Below are 17,170 nucleotides of genomic sequence, written 5' to 3'. Positions count from 1 at the left end.
TCCACCCAGTCCAGCCCCCCCATAGCTGTCTAGAACCCGCCCCCTTCTCATTGTCCTACTGTCCTCAGGCCAGAGCCCTTGGGCCCAATGCTGGAAAATAAGAGTGCAGGAGTCACCCTTACACAGTTCTCTGATGTCTGATCCCTGGGACAATTCTGTCTGGAGTTGTTTTATTATTAAACGCATCTTATAGATGAGGTACAGTCAGAAACGGCCAACTTGCCCTAGCTTTTGGGTTCCAAGCTTGGCAGCCCAAGGCTGCCTCCAGCTGTGCTAGGATCTGGGTCTGTAGGTTGCACTATCACTGGGAGAAGGAGCTCTGAATTTTCTCCTCCTTTCGGGGTACAGACCCAAGAGGGAGCAGTGCAAGAGGGAGGAAGACTCCCTTTGCCTGGGACTCTTTCTGCCTGTATTCCCAGCAGGAAGTGTCACAGGCCTAAGCCCGGCTCTCCCTTGGCCCCAGGGAAAAGGTGGAGGCAGCCCAGGTTCATAGGTCTCTGGGCTGTTGCTGAAAGATTAAGACTAGAGTCCCTCTCTGCAGTCAAACACTCACTGGATCGGGACCTTGGAAACTTTCCGGTCCAATCTCCTCTTCATTTTAGAAACGAAGCAACTGAGGCCAGAGGTAAGTGTTTTTTTTACACTCATAAGTCAGGAGCAGCTGAACTGCTACTTAGAATTCGAGACTCCTATTTCAGCGCTCCTCCATTGGGCCCTGTTGACTACACCGTCTCAGTGTGCACTCCCTACCTTCTGCTTCACCTCTTCTCCCTCTGGCTCCACAGGAAGGCGCAAGCAGGGCTTCTGGTGGGATGAAGAAGGGGGAGCAGTAGGGGCTCTGAAGGAAGGAGAAGTAAGTGGGACATGGCCCCTTAAGGCCCCGCCCGGCCCCCAACCCGGCCAGGCTCCGCCCCGCTTGGGCAGCGCAGGCGCAGGCTGGCTCCAGGAACCCCCGGCGGGCGCTCTTGGTTCTCGGGCCGGGGCGTGGGGCCGCAGCACCTGCGGGGGCCTGCGCAGGGCCCGGCGCCCGGCGGGCGGACGTCGACGCCCAGGAGCGAGGGCTGGGAGCCGGGACCGGGACGTGGGGGCGGAGCGGGAGGGGACGCGACCCGCAGCCCCCTCTCCCGGGGGACGGGGCGGAAGGAACCGGGTAGGGGGCGGTGTGAGCGGGCGGCGAGGGCAGCACCATCTGGAGGGGCGGGACCGCGAGGCCTCTGGTGGGCAAGAGAGTGCGTTGGGCAGTGCCGGCTGGGGGCCCTAGGCCGGGAGCGCAGGAGGAGCGCGGCGGGCTCTGCCCAGCGCTGCAGGAGCAGCATCCGCAGCGGATCGGGGTTCTCAGCTGGGGCCCGCAGCAGCTCCGCGGGCTGAAGCTCGGCGTGGAGGAGCAGGGGGGCGTGGGTCCGGCCGTGCAGGAGGAGGGCGGGGTGGGCCCGGGGGTGCAGGAGCGGGGCGGCCGGGGCCGCGAGCCTAGCCTGGGGGTGGTGTGGGGGCCTGCGGACAGCGCGGACTGGAGGCGCCCGCCGCCGTGGACGGGCTCCGCGGGCTGGCCTGTGGTGCAGGAGGAGGGGCTGGGCCCCCGCAAGCAGTACCAGGAGAAAGGGGGAGGCAGCCCCGCAGTGCAGGAACGGGGGGAGGCTCGCACCGGGGTGCAGGAGCAGGGGGAGGGGAGCCCACACAGGCTGCTACAGCAGCCCGAGCAGCTGTCCGAGCTCGGGGACGGCCTCTGGGAGAGCAGAGACGAGCTCGAAAGTTCCGAGGAGCGGGGGGAGCAGTACTGGGAGAGCTGCGGGCACCTCAGAGGGGAGGCAGAGGTCCTGGGAGTGGCCCCGGCACGCCGCAAGAGACTCGAAGTGGTGGGGAGGGCCCGGCCAGTGGGGCCCCAGGGGCCTGAGGGAGAGGGGCGCCTGGGGGTGCAGGAAGCAAATTGGCTACCCGGGGTGCAGGAAGGGCAGGTTGTGCGGGCTGTCCAGGAAACATACCTGGACGGGAAAGGGTCCCAGGAGGGAGACGGACCCCTGGAGGGACACAGGATCCGGAGGCGCAGGCGGAGGAGGAGGTGGTAACTCACAGGCCGGCTGCTCAGCATCAGCATCGGGCCGAGCCAGGGCCGTGGTGAGAGCAGGATGTAGGGGTTTGGGGAGTGGGGGGCAGAAGAGCGCCGTGAACCTGGGAGCGTTGGAAACCACTGCCCAATAGCAGGCAGTGTCCTGCTGGGTCCTTTTCTGCCACCTCAGCCGGGACATCATAGAAGCTTTGTCTGCAGAGAGCCAGTGGAAGGCAGCAGGTAAGGAAGCCCAACTCTGTTCTCAGCTGGAATTGGTGTGTTTGGAAGGAGGGGGCTGCAGTTATCTCAGGAGAGCGTGGTCTCCAAACTGCCTTTTTTCATTCCCCTGTGTTTAAACCTGGAGAGGAATGAAGCAGTGCAGTGTTCAACAGCGAGACAGGATCCCTCCCCCCAGTACTGTATATGCCAACTGGAGTGTTGGGATATTTCCTTAGAGTCTAGACTGGCGGTGAGACTGTCTGGGTGGCTGCCAGGCCTGGGCAGAAGGGAGAGAGGGGTAGTCCCAGGCTGAGGTTGCAGAGGAAGTAGTCATCTCTCCACCCCTCCACCCCCCGCTTCACTCGTTTACCGGTGGAGATAGGGGTGCCTCCATGCCATCGCTGGGTTGGTGCAATCAGCACACGCTGCTTCACGTCCTCTAAACACGTTCCAAAAAAGGGAAGGGGCAGCATTGCATTAACAGGACCTTATCTTGTAACCCTCTTGGCCACGTGAGCTGAGATGTCAGCGTGGCAGCCGGTAACTTGGGCACGAGCCTGGCCTGCTCCTGCCACACCTTCTTGTCACATTTGATTAATACTGAGAGCCCAGAGCCAAGGATAAATAGTGGGCAGAAGGGTGGAGAGCTGGTGAGGACTTCTGTCTCCATGTGGGCTCTCAGGACCCCAACCTGAAAGTGTGGGATAGGAGAGGTCATCTGCACTGCTGGACTCTGGGCATCCTCGGTGGCCCAGACCTCAGCCCCACCCCATGGAGGTGGACAGATGGGCAGCTGTGGCATCATGGGTTCTGTACCAGCCAGGGCCAGCTCTCAGCCCAGCTTAGAGGTGGGACTTGCAGAGGTGGGGGCTAGATTTGGCTTCCTGTTGACTTCCTCATGGCCTCGGTGCCAGGCCTATTCATTCCTGCCCCACAGGGGCTTGGTTGGCCACTTGTGGGCCTCATCTGCCTAGGGACGTTCACCTCTTACCTGGCGCTGTCTGGGTTCTTGCTTCTCTCGTCCTCGGGTGGGGGTGGGTACAGAGTTGCTGCCTGTCTCGGGGCCTTAGCCAAGACCCATCTCTGCCCTACCCCAAGGAGTGGCTCTGAGTCAGATGGCCCCCAGACCCCTATCCCAACCGGACTGGGTGGAGATAGTCCTTTTCTGTTGGGGCAGGGGGAGTGGCGGTCACGTCCTAAGCAGGCAGCTGCTGGGACTCTGCTGGAGGAGCCAGTTAGCCTGCTCCCCATGCAGACCCAGACTTGACTGTCAGCTTCGTCCCATGCCTGCCTGTCATCCTGCCACCCCAAACACTCATGCACCGGAAGTTCAGCTGCTGTGTCCAAGGTGTCTGGCTCTTCTGGGACGGCCAGACTGGTTCTTGCGCTCTGGCTTCAATGGAGAGAACTGTTCTAAACGTGTGCACGTAAGCATACATGTTCACCCTGTTTCAGGTTGATTCTTGAATTTGTGGTAGATGAAGAGAAAGAGGACTTTGGCAGATCTGGGTTTACTAGCTGTGTAACTAGGATAACATTTCTGGGCTTCAGTTCCTTGTCTGTGAGGCGGGCTCTGGTTTTCCCTACAGTGTCCTGAGTGCAGGGGGCTCAGACCCTTCTTTGCCAGCCTAGCATCCACCTTCCCAGGAGCCGTGGCCAGTGGACATTAGGCAGGAGGGGTTAGCACTACCAGACCTTTTCCTCTAGCCCCTGAGCCCACAATTATCCCCCTGCCCTGTGCTTTATCCTGGAAGATGAAGTGTTTGTTTTTAATAATAGCTTTATTGAGGTATAATGACATATGGTAAATGGCACATATTTAAAACATAATTTAATAAGTTTTAACATATGTGTATACCTGTGAAACCACCACCACAATCAAGATAATGAACATACCCGTTATTCCCAAACTCCCAAAAGTTTTTTGTGCCCCTTTGTAATCCCTCCATCCCACCCCTCCTTTGCCATCCCCCTTCCCCAGGTAACAATAGTCTGCTTTCTGTCACTATACATTAGTTCGCATTACCTAAAATTTATGTAAATGGAATCATACAGTATGTGCTCTTTTTTTTTTTTGGCCTGGCTTTTTTCACTCAGCATAATTATTTTGAGATTCATCCATGTTTTTGTGGGTGTCAATGGCTTATTCCTTTTTATTGCCGAGTAGTATACCACAGTCTGTTTATCCATTTACCTCCTGATGGGTTGTTTTCAGTTTTTGGTTATTACAAGTAAAACTGCTATGAACATATGTGTAAGTCTTTGTACGGACATATGCTTTTTTTATCTTGGGTAAATCCTTAGGACTGGAATAGTTGGATCATATGGTAGGTATACATTTAATTTTTAACAAACCGCCAGACTGTTTTCCAAAGTGGTTGTACCATTTTATGTACCCACCAGCTGTGTATGAAAGTTCTAGTTTGTTCACTACTTTGTCAGCACTTGGTATGATCAGTCTCTTTAAATTTAGACATACTAATAGGTCTGTAATGGTATCTCATTTTGGTTTTAATTTACATTTCTCTAATGACGAATGTTGAGCATCTTTTCATCTTATTTGCCATCTGTATATCTTTGGGGATGTGTCTGTTCAAATTGTTTACCCATTTATTAATTGTGTGTGGGTTTTTTTTGTACTAAGTTTTGGGAGCTTCTTTTATATTCTGGATTCAAGCCTTTTATGGGATATGTGATTTGCAAGTATTTTCTTCCAGGCTCTAGCTTGCACTTTAATTCTCCTGCGGTACGCGGGCCTCTCACTGTTGCGGCCTCTCCCATTGCGGAGCACAGGCTCCAGATGCGCAGGCTCAGTGGCCATGGCTCATGGGCCCAGCCGCTCCGCGGCATGTGGGATCTTCCCGGACTGGGGCACGAACCCGTGTCCCCTGCATCGGCAGACGGACGCTCAACCACTGCGCCACCAGGGAAGCCTTTGGGTGGTTCTTTTCCCCAGCCTTGGGTAGTTCCCATACATTCATGTGACGATCAGTACTCAGCTTACTGCTCAAGGGGGGCCTTTTACAGACTTCTGTGGTGCTCTCTCTTCTGTGATGCTCTGTTCTGTGAATTCTGGCCACTTGAGTTTCCCCAGAGTCTCAGCTTCATCTCTTCAACTCAGAGAGTCCTTTGGGGTCCAGCTGGTCCCCTTCCCTTTTCTGTAGCCTGGAAACCCAACCATAGGGCTGACCTCCTTTGTTTCCTATCTCCTAGGTATCACTGACCTTTGCATCTTGATGTCTGGTGTCTTCAAAACCATTTTGTATATTTTGTCCATTTTTCTGTTGTTTCTGTCAGGAGGGTAAGTCTGATCCGTGTTATTCCATCTTGGCCAAAGATGAAGATTTTACTTTAATTCCCTCATTCCCACCCTGCTACTCATCCCATCTTCCAGCCCATCCACTCTGGGCGTATCTCATGTTTTCTTCAATCTACTGTTCATTGTTTATATTGTTATGGTGTAATAAACTGTGACTTTTCCTTTCCTGGGCACCTTTTTGTTCTTCCTGGAGTTGCTTTTTTTATTTGCTTAGTTTTCTATGTACTTTTCAATTAATTAAACTCTCCAGTAGCTGTATAAATTTCTCAGGGTGTCAATTCCATTAGATATTCTATCAAATTCACCTCTCTGAAGAAGTCTCTTTCAGAGCCTTGTACCCTAAAGTGGCATGGACTAATTGCTCTCTATCACTGATGCTTAGCTGTCCTCCTGGGATCTCCCTTTCAGCATCTTGGGCATTTCCTTCACTGCCTTTCTGTGCCTTTCTCTCCTGTTTCCTATCTTCCCCTTTGTTGGTTTATTCTCTAGTTTGGTAGAGTACATCCTTTAGTATCTTCCTAAGAGAGGAGGGTGAAAGAGTGGTAGATTATTTTGAGACCTTGCCAGTCTGACACTCAGTCACTTAATTAGCTGAATATAGAGATCTAGGCTGGAAATTGCTTTCCTTTGGAATCTTAAGGACATTGCTCTTAAGTTCCAGAGTTAACATTAATGTCTAAAATCATTCCCAATCCTTTTTGTGGAACTTGTGTTATACCGTTGCCCAGGAGTTTATAGCATCTTTTCTTTATCTCCAGTGTTCTTTAATTATGTAGCTTGGTGTGGGCTTTTGCTCTCCATTGTGGAAGATACTTTATCCTCCAACCCTTCTATTGTGATTTTAGCAATTTTAACAACAGTAAATGTCTGTTGATATTATTTTATCCCATGGCATGGATGAGGTAGACACAAAACTACTAAATTCAACTTAAGTTTTAACAGAAACATTGGAATAATGGATTAGGATTTTTGGCTAGGGAGATATCCACATTTCACTTAAAAAAATCCTTTATTTTTTTTAAAGGACTTGCTAAAGTTTTACGGTCCAGATTTTTTTTTAATTAGAAAAATTAAGTTAAGTGTGTGAATCTAATAAGGAAAAAATTCTCAGAATGAATTTTTGGAAATTTAGTAGAATGATTTCTCCATCCACTGACATTAATGGGACCTAGCATTAAGAATTACCCTCTGTATAGTAAATAGTCCCATAAACTGATGCTTATGGCCGTGACGAGAAGGGCCTTCTCAAAGAGTGGTCAGTGTCAACAATGGGAAAGAATATTTGAAAACAGGACTGCTCTGGCCAGGACCAATGATTGGCGCAGTTACAGGCTTTCTCCAGAGCAGCGGTTCTCGACCCCAGTATGGATTCATCTGCAGAGATTTCAAGATATGATGCCTGAGTCTCACCTAGACCAAGTTGATTAGAATCTCAGTGGGACACTTTCCTACCTCCCAGGTGGTTTTAATGCACAGCCAGTGCAAAGAACCACTGCTCCAGGGTTTAGTAGAGACCCTTGCTTCTCAGAGTGTGGTCTAAGGACCAGCACATTATCACTGGGAGCTTGTTAGAAATGGAAAACTTAGGCCCTACCCTCGTATCTGCCTCATTTATCCATTCAGCAGATATTTCTGAGCACCTGCTGTGGGCTAGACTTTGTTGGTTGGGCTGAGGATGGGTCTGTTGAATTTGTTATGTTTCCTGTCATATTTGTAATTTCTTATTCTCCCTATTAAAAAATAATAATATTCTCTTCTTGTTTTGTAGATACAACATCTTGTCTTTCTGAGGATATTAATGAGCATTTTCTGTCAGAAATTTTCTTCTCCTGCATAGTCTGCATTTCTTCTCAGTTGCTCTTTTCTGTGTGTTTTGCTCTTTCTTCCATGTTAGAGGCTTTCCTTGGGTGTCCAGTATTTTTTTGTCATCTACTCTTGACCACAAGCACTGGGTGGCCTTGTTTGACCGAGCTTCTTTGTATGGTGACCTGGCTGCTCGGTTTGTGGAGAACTCCCAATGTTGGTTTCTTTATATCTTTCTTGGCCTAATCAGAGTCCCCAGAAAGGACACTCCTGTCTTCTGCCAGGAGGTGGAGGCCTGGCTCCATGTTCCTGGAGGGAGTCGAGAAGGGAACTGAGATCTCCACATCTATGTGTGCTTTCCTTGTTAGGTCCCTGGCACCCCGCTCTCAGCCACTGCTGTGCCAGTGCAGAGGCCTGCACTTTACCCCTGAAGGGAAATCCCGATTTTGCCGGGTGGTACCGGGGCAGCAACCCAGTGGCTTTGTACTGGAGAGGGAGTCCAGGGGGGTCTTACTGCTTCTTAAACAGCTTTTGACTAATCCTCTGTATTTTTAGCACCTGTTCTTCTTCTAGAGGTTTCTGGGGCTTCTAGTTCCCAGGCCTTTTGAGGATTCTGTGGGGTCAATCAGGTCCTTTTCACCTTGGGATTGAGGATTTTCTCAGGTCTGCTCTCCATAGTCATCTGCTTTCCAGCTTCCAAAGCTATGTTGTGGTTTTCTCTTCTACTATTCTTCCCATCCTTAGGGACTTTTGCCATTCAGAAAATTTCTCTTTTGATCATTTTGGCTTTGGTGGGGTTTTGGGAAGGAGTGAAATTATGTGCATTTGTGCAATCTGTCTTTTCCTGGAGCCTCTATTCCCTCCTTAAACTTCCTCGCAAAATCCATGAATTCATTCAGTATCTAGTATATATTTAACAAATAAGACTCCAGCTCTGCCCTCCATGAGCTCAAATCCTCGAACCAAGCAGTTTCGTGTCCAGTTGTATATGGACTGAATTCTGGTTCACCTGTTACTCTCCAGTAACAGGTGACCCTGGTCACCTCTTCAGAGCCTCAGTTTCCTCATCTGTAAAATGCGGATAATGTAGGGTAGTGGGGGGCAGGTTAATCAGGCAATGAAAGATAAAACTTTTAGTAAAGAACTTGCACACAGTGTCTTTCTGAGGATCTGAATCGTGACTTCTCCTCCTTCATAGTCCCCCAAACCTAGCACAGGGTGGGCACACAGTCAGTATGTGGTGAGTGACTGAAGAGGTGGGTGGGGTGAGAGGTCTGGCCTGGGCCCTCCTTCAGCAGCTCTAGGTCCTGGGAGCCAAGGGCTTCTGCTGGATGTGAGAACTCTAGGTTCTTCCTGTCTCTGCCTGTCCCCTGGATGTTGTGTCTCCTCCTGAGGCAGGTTCTCCGCTCAGGCCCCTGACCTTTATTAGTCCCTGACCTTGGCAGGGCTGCCCCTCTATGGCCAGAGAGGAATCACCATTGCTCTGAACTGCTCTGCAGCTCCTAGGGATCCATTCCCTATGACAGCTTCTTAGGTGCCTCAGACCAGGCATGTCCCTTCCTTTTCAGGGTCTCAGCTTCTTTATCTCTAAAATGGGTGGGATTTAAGGTATCTTAAATATCTTGCAGTCCCTGACATCTCTCTCACTTCCAGGTTCGGACCCTTTCTCTCCCTGGCCCAGCAGCCCACCCTGTGCTCCTGGGGTTCTGGTGTGGGCTCTGTCCCAAGGGAATGAGCAGTCCCTCTCACAGAGTAAATGCTCTCCAATTCACGGCTCTGGGCCCACCCCACCTCCAGGGCCCAACAATAGGCCCCTTCAGCTCTAGGCTCTTGCTGAGGGGGTTGGGGGAGTGGGGTGAGGCCTGAGCTGGTAGGCAGGGTGACCAGCTGGGCGGCCTCTGCCCAGTCCTGGAAGAGCCCTGGGAGTGGCTGGCTGCTGGGAGCCAGACTACATCCTTCCTCTCTTCCCGGGAGCCTCGGCTGCTGGGCCTTGGTGCCGGGAGGATGTTTGGGCCAGAGGATGGTGAGAGGCAGCTCTCTGCAGTACCCTGCATCCCAGCCCTGTCACTCGGGCGTGTGGGGTGCGTGTGTGCAAGAGACCCAGGCAACTGCAGGAATTTACCCACTGTCACACTCGAGTGGTGTTTATGTGCGGGGGAGGGATGCTCCAGGAATGTATTAGGGCTCTCAGTGTCCTGTCTCTGGGTGTCAGGGTTGGCATTTCCTGACACTGGTCTTTCGCTGGTGGAGCGTGAAACAGCTAAAAAATACTTTCAAGGGCTTCCCTGGTGGGGCAGTGGTTGAGAGTCCGCCTGCCGATGCAGGGGACATGGGTTCGTGCCCCGGTCCGGGAAGATCCCACATGCCGCGGAGCGGCTGGGCCCACGAGCCATGGCCGCTGAGCCTGCGCGTCCGGAGCCTGTGCTCCGCAACGGGAGAGGCTGCAACAGTGAGAGGCCTGTGTACCCCCCCCAAAAAAAAAACTTTCAAGACCAAGTTGGTAGATGTGGGGAGGTACTGGGTTCAGTGAGGGCCTGTGGTTGTGGTGTTTAGTCAGGTTCTTTCCTTTCCTCTCTGAAAGTTACACCTCCTTCTCTGTTGGAGTCAAAGGAGATGAGGCGTAGGGGGGTCCCTGTATCTGGTGTGTCTGCCCCTGCTTCTGTGCCCTGCCTTCCCACCCTCTGACCCCCCTGTCTCCCTCCTCTCTCTCTGCGAGGCTGGGATGCCTGACAAACGAGACCTCCTGCCCATCGATCAACCCTGTGGTATCCCCAGCTCTCCCTTCGCAGTCTGATGAGAAGGCAGCCTTCAGTCAAAGCTCTTCCTCTGCCTTGAGGGACTGCTGTGTTGTCCCCGGGGCTGAAAGAGCTTTGTGGGAGCAAAGTAGCTTAGTGGTTCTGGGACAGGAGTAGCTGTAATGAGATTGGCTGCCCTTCTTCGCATGAAGGTGCTTGCTTTTCTGGATTCGAAATAATGGGGGGAAGCAAAGCCAGGGCCGACAAGGGCAACCAGGCTTATTCCTGGTATTCACTGGACATAAGGTGGTACCAGCTCACTGGAAAAGAGACAGGCCTCCTTTCCCCAGTGTCTGTCACAAAGGCTTGAAGTCCCTTTCAGCAAACTCTTTTGACCAGGTGCCTTGCCAGATTCTTCTTTCAAGGTGACAGATATAAACAGATGGTTACAATGTACAAACCACAAGAGGTACGTACATAGGGCTCCCTCAATAGAATTATGTATTAATACAGAGTGCTAAGCACCCTTTAAGGATCAGAGCATGATAGATAATTAAAATTTTTTTCATCCTTTTGGCTATTTTCCACGTGTAGTATTATGTGTTTATACCACTCTTGTTTTCACACATACTTTAACAAAATAACATGGGAAGCGATGGCAAAAAGAACCGTTTGGGAATAGGAAATGGGAATTTACAAAGGAGATGACGTTTTATTTGGGTCTTGAGGGACCCAAATGTGTAGGAGTTCATCATGAAGGGAAAAGAGTATCACAAAGAATAGCTCAAAGACATTAAAATTAAAGAAGATGTTGTGTCTAGGGAAGGGCAAGTATTTGACTTGGTTGGAATATGGAGACGTTTGAAGGAAATGATAAGAGTTGGAGGTGGACAGATAGGCAAGGGATGGATCCTGAAGGGCCTTGTATTTGGCTCAGTGAGGAATTACAGAGGATGTAAGCAGGAGAGGAACTTCGGATCCGTGTTCAGATGACAGTATAAGAATAGGCAACTACGTGCCAGATGCTGTGCTAAGTGTGCCGTTCATGATCTCATTGAGTTTGCACGTTCTGAAGGATGTACTGTTTATTCCCATTTGCAGATAAGGAAATTGAGGCTTAGAGGTTAAGGCATTTGCCCAGGGGTGAGGTGTCTAGCCTAGGTGGCTGGTGTTGGCTTGTGATGTTTTCAGTCAGGGTATAAGAGCACACATAAGCTAGGTTTAAGGCAGGGGTTGATGAGCTCAATTTGGACATGTAGAATTTAGGGTACCTTTGCATCCTCCTGGTGGAGCTGGCTGTAAATGTCTAGAAGCATGGGTGTAGAGCTTCTAGAGCTCAGGAATGGAGACAGACAGCACATGGTGCTAATTGGAGCCCTGGGAGGAGAGGAGGTGACTCCCAGGGAGGGAAGAGAAGGAAGGGTGAGTTCCAAAGTCTTAGGAAATATCCACAGTTAAGGAGAAGGGTGAAGAGCCCTCAGGGTTAGACTCAGGGCCTGTGGGCTCAGCACTGCTGGCAAATATGCCTCAGGCTTGACTGTCCTCAGGGCCTCAGCTGCCAGGCTCCCCTGGAAGGGAGTGGGCCACTGTGGCCTGGAGATGGAGAGGGTGTGGACAGCCATGGTATGTGTCTGAATCACCCCCTTCTCTCCCTTGGCCTGTGGCCAGCCTCCTCCCCACACCAGTGTGATTTCAGACCTGGGATGACCTGAAGGTGTGGGGTTACCTGGTACAGTTCCCTCTGGGATGAAGTCCCAAGGGGAACCAGCCTGGCCTTGGTCCAGAAGCTTGGGCGCTGCACACAGAGGGGTGAGTTGAGGTTGACTGGGCTTGGTGGGGCTGGCATGTGTAGGCAAGATAATCCTCTGGTTGGGAGAGGAGCCATAAGCCCCCCTCCTTCTCCTCCCCAATATGTTGTTTTCCCTCCAGGGCCTGGAGAAGAGGGAGGGCAGAGATACGAGAGAGCTGACCTGGCATATATTCCTGAGAATACGGTAGATTGTTTTGGAAAAATCTTCTTGGCCGGAAATTACATGTCACGTCTGCTCCTCAGTGTGGATTTGTAACTTGACTGATGCTGTTGGAGAGCCTGGGGGAGGGGAGTGGACGGCAGAGGCAGGCTGGTTCCTGGGCCACTACCGGCTCCCTTTAGAGATAAGGGGGCAAGTTGTAGACCAGAGGGTATACACGTGGGGTGGATTCCCCAAATTCTAGAGGCAGTTTGGATCTTGTGGGTATCTTGTAATAGGATGGCTTTCGGAGGCAGGGGCCTTGTGGAGGGAGGAGGTAGGGAGAAAGCAGGATGGGGGAATGGTTTAGATCAGACTCTTCATCCAACCAGGAGAAGGAGGGATCTGTGGGCCTGGCATTTTCAGCCTCTCTTTCTCGACGGCCTCCTGAGTGTTCCTGCAGCTGCTCCCAAAACCAGTTTCTGTCATAGCTGCAGTAAGATGCAGAGGAGCTTCTGCCTAGAATAAACACCCTGCTTGGCAGGGTCATCCCCTATGCCAACGCGCTTCAGCTGGAGAAGGAGCTTTTGAAGAGAGTGAGCCTTATGGGAACTCACCTAGTGCCCACCCGGGGTCTCCTTCCTCAGTCTTGAGGTGGAATGTGTGGGGGGGGGGAGGGGAGTGGGGGGGAGGGGAGTGGGGAGTAGAGGTGTCTCAGCATTTCCCTCCTCCTCTGCCCCAAACCCTCAAGGTGTGAGGGTGCCCTGAGCTTATCCCTAAATACCTGGTACTGAGGAGTCAGTGGATGCTTCAGATGCCATTGGAATGAGAGGGTGTGCGTGTGGCACCTTGGGGCCTCTGCCGTGGGACTTCCTCCACTAGCAATGTCCTCATCCTGGCACTGGGTGACAGCCCTGCGTGGACACGTGTTGGAGCAGCTCCTGCGGGAGGGAGTGTGGGTACTCGCACTCTTCTGAGCCCAGAGAGGTCAGCCACAGTGCTCTGCCCGGCCGAGCAGTCTTGGGGGCGGGGAGGGTGGAGGTGCAGGCGGGGAGAAATCCAGGCTGGTGAGAAGAGGTGTGGGCTGCGGAGGGCTGAGGTCTCCCTCCCAGTGCGGATGCGGGGGGCGTGGCTTCCACTGCGGAGAGGAGTGGGCTGGGCAGGTTCCCCGGGCCTGAGTGGAGTGCGGAATGGCAGCGCACCAGGGAGCCTGGCAGGTGGGCGCATGCTTGGAGCTAGGTGGAAGCTGGGCTGGTGGAAGGAGAGGGGTCTAGAGGGAGGGGTCTCAGGTCGAGTTAGGATGGGGGCTTCTCTTCTGTGAGCTTCTTGGACGGACCCCCCCCTTGTCATGGAGTATGGGGGCCCTTGAGTCCCCAGGACCTGATCGGTGGCTGTGGATCTCTGGGGTCCTGGAGGCGGCCAGGGGCCGAGGGGAGCTGTGGCTCCGTGGTCAGTGAAGGTGCAGCCCCGCACCTGGCTCTCTGGGGGGCAGCCTGCGCTGCGGAGAGGCGGCTCCTTGGAATGGAGCCTGTGCACGGGATTGGGGGAGGGGCAGCCGCAGGCCCAGCGGGAGAGACCGCTACCACCAGGCTCTGCTCCCTCGCTCTGGCTGCAGGTGGCAGATACGGGGCTGTGGGGTGCGTGCGGGCCCGAGGACTGGGCCTTCCCTTGGCTGAGGTGCTTTAGCGGTCCCTGCCCTCCTTGTTGAGGATGCTCGAGGCCCGGCCCCTCAGGACGCAGGGCAGTGACGCTGCCGGTGCGCTGGAGGGGCGGGGACTGCGGGAGGGCTCTGCTCCCCTCCCGGGCCCTAAAGCCCGGAGTTTGGGTTCCAAGGGTGAGAGATTTGCATATCTGCGCCTCACTGGGGCCGAGGAGGGACAGCAGGTAATAGGGGAAACCTGGGGGATAGCCAGGTAGCCGGGCCCTAGACCGCATCGTCTGCTGGTGAGCTGAGGGGAGCCTTTCAGGAGTGAGGGGTATCTGTGATCCTGGCCCCAGGACAGATCCTGGGGGCTGGGATGCTGGGTAAAGAAGGGTGATGTGTTTGTGTGTGGGGTGGGGCGGGGCGAGTCAGTGGTGGTGAATTCCTGTTGCTGACATCTGCTTCAGTATCTCTGAGTCCTTGGGACCCAATTAAGCTGCCCTTTGGGCTTGCTTCATCGCTGCAGGGGAGCCCCGAAAGCACTGCCAGGATGTGGGTTTAGTCCTTTATGGACACTGAGTCCCTGTGCCCTGGACATTCCCTCTTATTGGCTTTATGAATCTGCGTATTAAGCCAAATGTCCCTGTTTGCTTTGGAAAACATGACCATGGTATTTATGGGTCGGCTTCCCTTCCCCTTGGAGATCAAGCACTTTCTCTCTTGACCAGTAGAGGGCAGTCACTGACAGGACGAAGCGGGGTGGGGGTGGCGGTGCAGAAAGGTGGCTGTTTTCTGGGGCTGGGAGAAGAGGTCCAGGAGCTGGCCTGACCTCTGACCCCTGACCATGCTTTGCTTTTCTCCACAGCCTCCCGCAGCTGGATTGCTGAGCAAGCTACTGAGGCTTGTTCTTACCTGATGTTCAAGGGAACAGGCAGGCATGGGGTTCTGGTGGATTTGGGGCACATCTTTCAGGGGGTGGCTATAATTTTCAGTCTGGCCATTCCAATCCAGCAGTCCCCCAACTTGCGGTAGAGGGAATAATCCTGCTTAAATTGTCCCTTGAAGTCAGGTCCCTGGATCTCCTTCAGAATGGTGCTTTGTGGGAAATAAGCAATAGGCTTCTCTGTGCTGTGGGCATTGTGAGCCAGCGTTTGCGGGAAGGTCAGCTCCATTGTGACCTTGACCCGACCTCATCTTGTCCATTAGCTCTGATTCCATTCTCAGACTGGTGATTCACTGGCACCGAAGGGAGGCTGCACCTGGCTGGCCTCACAAGCTTTGGGTGGTGGTGGATGACATGACAGGGGGATGGGAAAGAGGACTGATTGCTGGGGGTGTCCCATTTCCCCCCTCCTTGAGTCAGATCTGGAAATGACTGTCCCTGCAGGCACCTCCCTGCCAGGGAGGTCAAGCACTGAGAGAGAGGCCCTGGAAAGAGCCTGGGATGCTGACTCCCCAAAACTCAACCCCAGCTGCCTACTCCACCAGCCAGCTGGGACTCCCAGAGCTGGTGGCCAGCTGGATAGGGACAAGAGAGCAGTGTGCAAGAAACAGGGGCTCCCTGGGCATGGCTGGGAGGGGGGTGCTGAGGGAGCCTGAGAGGACTTCCTGCAGCTGTCAGGTGTGTCTGGGGGCTGTAGCGAGGGGGGTATAAGAGCAGCTGGCGCCCTTGAGGAGGGCCAGAGGGATCACTTGTCAGCTCTAGGAATGTGTAGGTTCCACGGGGGCTTCATGGGGTGACTGCAGTTCCCTCTGGCTGGGGCTGTTGTCTGTGTGTGTAGGTGCTATTCAGGAGACATCCTATGGCCCGGAATCCTCTAGCTTTGGCTGGGGGCATCGCAGGGTTTAGGGGCATATTTGTGTGTTTTGAGGGGGCTTTGGATCTTGGCCAGCTGGACTGGGAGATTCTTCCCCCCACCCCGGCTCTTGGCTGGACTGCCCCGCTCTGGCAGGCTGCCGGACTCCTATTTCCGTCGGGCACCAGGGTAACAGGGCCACATTAGGGCCTGAGCCAGGAGACGCCCAGCCAAGGCTGGGACTGGGAGATGGGGGAGGGTCTCCGAAGGGTCTGCCTGCAAGGTCCAGGAACGACTCTCTGGTGTCCAAGCCCCCAGCTCAGGCTGTGCACTAAGCCCTCACAGCCCCAGACAAGCGCTACGGGGGCCTCTTTGTATATTGCTGCCTGATTGACCTAGCCCCCACCCTAAAATCCCAGGGGTTGTCTGCAGCTCTGGGGGCTGGGGTGGAAGCCAGAGACAGGGGCCTTGTGTGCGGGGAGGAGGTGGGGGCAGCGCGGGTGGCTGGGAGGAAGAGTACCCCCATTCCCGCCGCCCTCTTGGCAGTGATTCAGAAAGGTCCTTTTTCAGCCAGTGTCAGAGCTGCTCAGCTGCGGAGGGAGGGGGGAGGGAGGCGGGCTGGCGGGGGAGCCAGGGAGTAGGGCTGGAGCCGTGACCACTGCGCTGGAGAGAAGACAGAGAAACACGACTGAGGACCCAGGCTGCAGTCAACTGAGAGAAGAACTAACTCTCTCCTGCCAGGGTAGCCAGCTGTGGAAACAGCTGTAGAGCAGAGAAAAGGGGACCACCCTATTCTTCTGCTCCATTTCCCACCCCTGGTGTGGGATTTGGGGGGTCTCTGGGGCAGACCTCTGGCCAACTTCACTTCTGGGCAGAACCTGAAATTCAGGAGCTGAGACCACTGCCCACCCCACCTCCCTCGGGCCAGAGCCCCGGTGACCTGGTCAGGGGGTCCAGCTCCGTGGAGATGCCAGCAGCTCGTCGGTTCCCTGGCTTAGAGCTCTCCTTCCCTCTTCTTGCCAGACTCCGGCGGAGACTCTACACAGTGAGTGGGGGGTTGCGGGCAGGAGCTGGACAGACTGAGAGGCAGCCCTGCGCTGAGGGCCAGAGAGCAGGACCGGGCTGCTTGACAGGGGTTCAGGGCCTCCCTGCTCCAGCGGCTGCATTCTTGGTGGCGAGTGTGTCAGGAGAGCGTGTGTGGGAAGTGTGCGTGCCGGCCATGAGAGCCACACGTGTCAGACACAGGTGTGTGGACGGGGCTGTGCTGGGGGCAGCCGCAGCAGTGCCCTGTGCTTCACCGACAAAGACATGGGCTAGAGAGGGAGGGAGGGGAGGGAGGGGACATGTCCAGGGTCACCCTGGGTGGGGTGGTGGAGACCGGACAGGGACCCTGGCTGCTTTCTTCTCACCCAGATCCCAGTGTTCTCTCTAGTCTTCCCCCCACACACACCCGCCCCATGCAGAGCAGCCCTGTTCCTGGGGTTGGGGAGCAGGGAGAGGAGGACCCAGCCGAGCAGGGAGATTTGTTAGCTGGTGTTTCATGGGTAAAGGAACAGGGCAGACTGTGCTTTCTAAGCAGCTTCTTCAGGGGAGTGGCCTCTGGGTCTCTCCCAGCCAGGACCACACAGGGCAGGGCTTGGACCTGTTCTCAGGAATGGCTGCC

At 54.1% G+C, this 17,170-nt stretch overlaps 1 protein-coding gene across 12 annotated transcripts in view; it reads left to right on the top strand.

Annotated features, from left to right (window-relative positions):
• Positions 1-2,171: 2,171 nt before the first annotated feature.
• Positions 2,172-17,170, top strand: part of TNK2 (tyrosine kinase non receptor 2) — a 37,032-nt gene continuing 22,033 nt past the window's right edge. For 3 of the 12 annotated variants that reach the window (XM_089909993.1, XM_089909997.1, XM_022568234.3), the window contains exon 1: positions 16,173-16,552. In XM_089909993.1, the coding sequence (XP_089766119.1) occupies positions 16,475-16,552 (78 nt within the window). In that variant the 5' untranslated portion in view covers positions 16,173-16,474. Of the gene's footprint in view, positions 2,285-12,799; positions 13,057-14,576; positions 16,553-17,170 lie in introns of those variants that run through there. The other 9 variants (XM_030760714.2, XM_030760715.2, XM_030760713.2 and 6 more) reach the window with 7 other exon arrangements.

Source organism: Delphinapterus leucas, chromosome 4 (genome assembly GCF_059928025.1).
Source record: "Delphinapterus leucas isolate spDelLeu-1000000601 "Yukka" chromosome 4, BTC_Dleu_Yukka2, whole genome shotgun sequence".
NCBI lineage: Eukaryota > Metazoa > Chordata > Mammalia > Artiodactyla > Monodontidae > Delphinapterus > Delphinapterus leucas.
This window is presented reverse-complemented; position numbering and strand designations above follow the sequence as displayed.